The sequence below is a fragment of the Carlito syrichta genome, unplaced genomic scaffold (assembly GCF_000164805.1).
Source record: "Carlito syrichta isolate Samal-C Ts95f unplaced genomic scaffold, Tarsius_syrichta-2.0.1 Scaffold275344, whole genome shotgun sequence".
Lineage (NCBI taxonomy): Eukaryota > Metazoa > Chordata > Mammalia > Primates > Tarsiidae > Carlito > Carlito syrichta.
This window is the reverse complement of record NW_007219440.1, coordinates 1-2,933: the sequence shown is the minus strand read 5'-3', so window position 1 is coordinate 2,933 and position 2,933 is coordinate 1. Positions and strand designations below refer to the sequence as shown.

Below are 2,933 nucleotides of genomic sequence, written 5' to 3'. Positions count from 1 at the left end.
CAAGTTTGTGGGGCAATAATCTATTTTAAAAATTAAATCTGGAGTGAAATTGCCATTTTTATGCTGCTGATGCTGAGGATGTGGAGAATTAGGTAGGAGTAGAGCCCTCATGCCCCCTCTAACAGAATTTCCTAATGACCTTCAAATCTGGCTACATCTTAGAAATGCTCTCAGCAGATGGAGCCACAAGGAGGAGCAGCTGGGGCAGCCCAGGCTCACACATTTGCTTCCCTGGGTGGTTTATGTTATGACTTGTAACACTATGGGAGGAGTACTGAAATCCTGTTGACAGTAATAAGTTGCAACATCTTCAGACTGCAGACTGCTGATGGTGAGAGTGAAATCTTTCCCATATTGACTGCCACTGAACCTTGATGGGACCTCAGATTGCAAAGTGGATGCTACATAGATCAGGAGCTTAGGAGCTTTCTTTGGTTTCTGCTGATAACAATATAATTCATTGCTAATGCTCTGATTTGCTCGGCAAGTGATGGTGACTCTGTTTCCTACAGATGCAGACAGGGAGGATAGAGACTGGGTCATCTGGATGTTGCACCTGGCACCTTAGATTGGAAACACAATAGAAAATATCCATATAATTAATCATGTCACAAAAGGACTTAACCCGACTGACCAGACAGTACTGAGCACACTGGCTGAGTCAATTCCTATTGTTCGCCCTCCTTACCTGGGAGCCAGAGAAGCAGGAGCCCCAGGAGCTGAGCAGGAGCCTTCATGTCCATGCTGTGTTCCGACTGGGACTGATTCTTGCACTGGGTGTGACCAGACTATTAATCAGTCTTCAGAGCAGTAGACTGGGCTCTGGGAACATGCAAATAAGCAGGGGATGAGGCAGGCTGGGCACAGCTGCAGGGTTGCCTCTTTTCAGCAACTCAGCACAGTTGCAATGCCCTTAGTTTCCCAGGTCAGACAAGTGCATCACAGATTTACATGCAGAGAACATGTTTTTTCTTTGGTGGCCACGTTGTTACAAAAGACATGGGGCAATTTTCAAATTTTATTTTATTTTTAAATATATTTTAAATATTTGGGGTACAATTCAGGGTTAGGTATACAAATGTTCACTATGCAGGTACCCTTTTCAATGAGGTATTTCCCCCCTCATCTGGCAGTTTGCCACAGCTGACAATCCCTTTTTATGGTTTTATGATTGTTGCTCAAGGACCACTTATGAATGAGAACATTTAATACTCAGTTCTTTGTTTCTGTGACAGATCACTTAGTATTATAGCCTCTAATTCCATCCAAGTTGTTGTGAAGATGATATATTTGTCCTTCTTTATGGCAGCATTATATCCCATAGTGTATATGCACCACATTTTAAAAATCTAGTCTTCTTTCAATGGGTGGCATGGTTGGTTTCTTGTTCTTGTTATTTCGAATAATGCTGCAATAAATATACATGTGCAGACTTCTTTTTCATAGAGTGATTTGAGTTACTCCGGGTATATTCCCAGTAGGGAGATTGTGGGTTCATATAGAAGGTCAATTTTTAGATCTTTAAGATTCGCCACACTGTTTTCTACAGTCTGTACTACCAGTTTACACTCCCACCAACAGTGTAGAAGTGTTCCCTTTTCACTGCATCCTCTCCAGCATCTGTTGTTTTGTTTTGTTTTTGTTATTGATGATGGCCATCCTGACTGGAGTTAGGTGGTATCTAAGTGTGACTTTAATTTGCATTTCTTTGATGACTACTGAGGCTGAACATTTTTTCATGTATCTGTTGGATGCACATGTCCTCTTTTGAGCAGTATCTATTTATATCTTTTGTCCACTTTAATGGGGCTTTTTTCTGGCACCTTTCAGTTCCTTGTAGAGCCTAGGTGTTAGACCTTTGTGAGATTTACAGTTGGCAAGTATTTTTTTTTCCATTCTGCAGTCTCTCTCCCCACTCTCTCAATTGTTTCTTTGGCTTTGCTGAAGTTTGTCAGTTTGATGAGGTCCCACTTGTCTATCTTATCTCTTACAGCATTGGCAATTGGGGTTTTTATCAGGAATTGGTTGCTTGTTCCAATCTGCATAAGTGTGTCTCCTGCAATTTCTACGGTTCTTATAGTTTGAAGCTAAAAACTAGATGGAATAATGTATTATACAGTTGTATTCTTATTGTGTGGGAAGATATCTTTGTATTTGAATGCTTGGTGGAATCTTAGAGGGTAGCTTACAGGTCTTCAGGCTACTCTGAAATAGATCCTGTGGGGTAAAAAGCAATTGTACTGTACTAACAACTCAGAAAGTAAAATTGTTTCATTTTTTAATGAAAAGGGAAATTTTATCAGAAGTATACTTAATATATTTAAAAGCATTTAGGATTGATCTTAAATCATTGTTGCTGACAGTATAAGGTCTCCCAATTCACTGCAGATGCACAGAGATAATACTGTGATTCTTCAATGCATGCCACTCACGTTATTTTAAAGCTTTAGGTCTCTTTGTAGCCAAGTTCTAAATTAGATGAGCCTTATTATAATGAGGACACCATGTTCCACCTTATTTTCTGCCATTGGGTAATATTTCTCATGAATCATCAGGATGAAGACCTGATTAGTGATGCCAGATGAAGTTATTTCCAATACTCTCTCTTTATTTTTTACAAGTACAGGAGCCTAGAATATGATAAATTGAAACCCTGGATCAATCTAGTCACTGATTATCTTTTAAGGGTAGATTATCTAAACTAGGAAAATCAAAGTCACATCCCCTGGTTATTGCTCTGTGTTATACTCCACACCAGCATGTTCCTGGGGTCTTGGATAGAACTTTCTTGGAGTCTGACTTCCTGGAGAGCAGGTGAGGGTGTGGCCCTAGACAAAGGCCAGGTCAGTGAAACCTCTCTCTTAAGTGAGGATGACTGTTACTCAGTACATGTCCCTGTCATGTACCACCAATGCCACGTTGCTCTTTTACTC

At 40.3% G+C, this 2,933-nt stretch overlaps 1 gene segment (V, D, J or C); it reads right to left on the bottom strand.

Moving 5' to 3' along the window:
• Positions 1-240: 240 nt before the first annotated feature.
• Positions 241-762, bottom strand: LOC103254335. The segment is given in 2 exon segments: positions 241-563; positions 689-762. Coding segments are annotated over 2 exon segments (378 nt in total).
• Between the last annotated feature and the right edge of the window lie 2,171 nt (positions 763-2,933).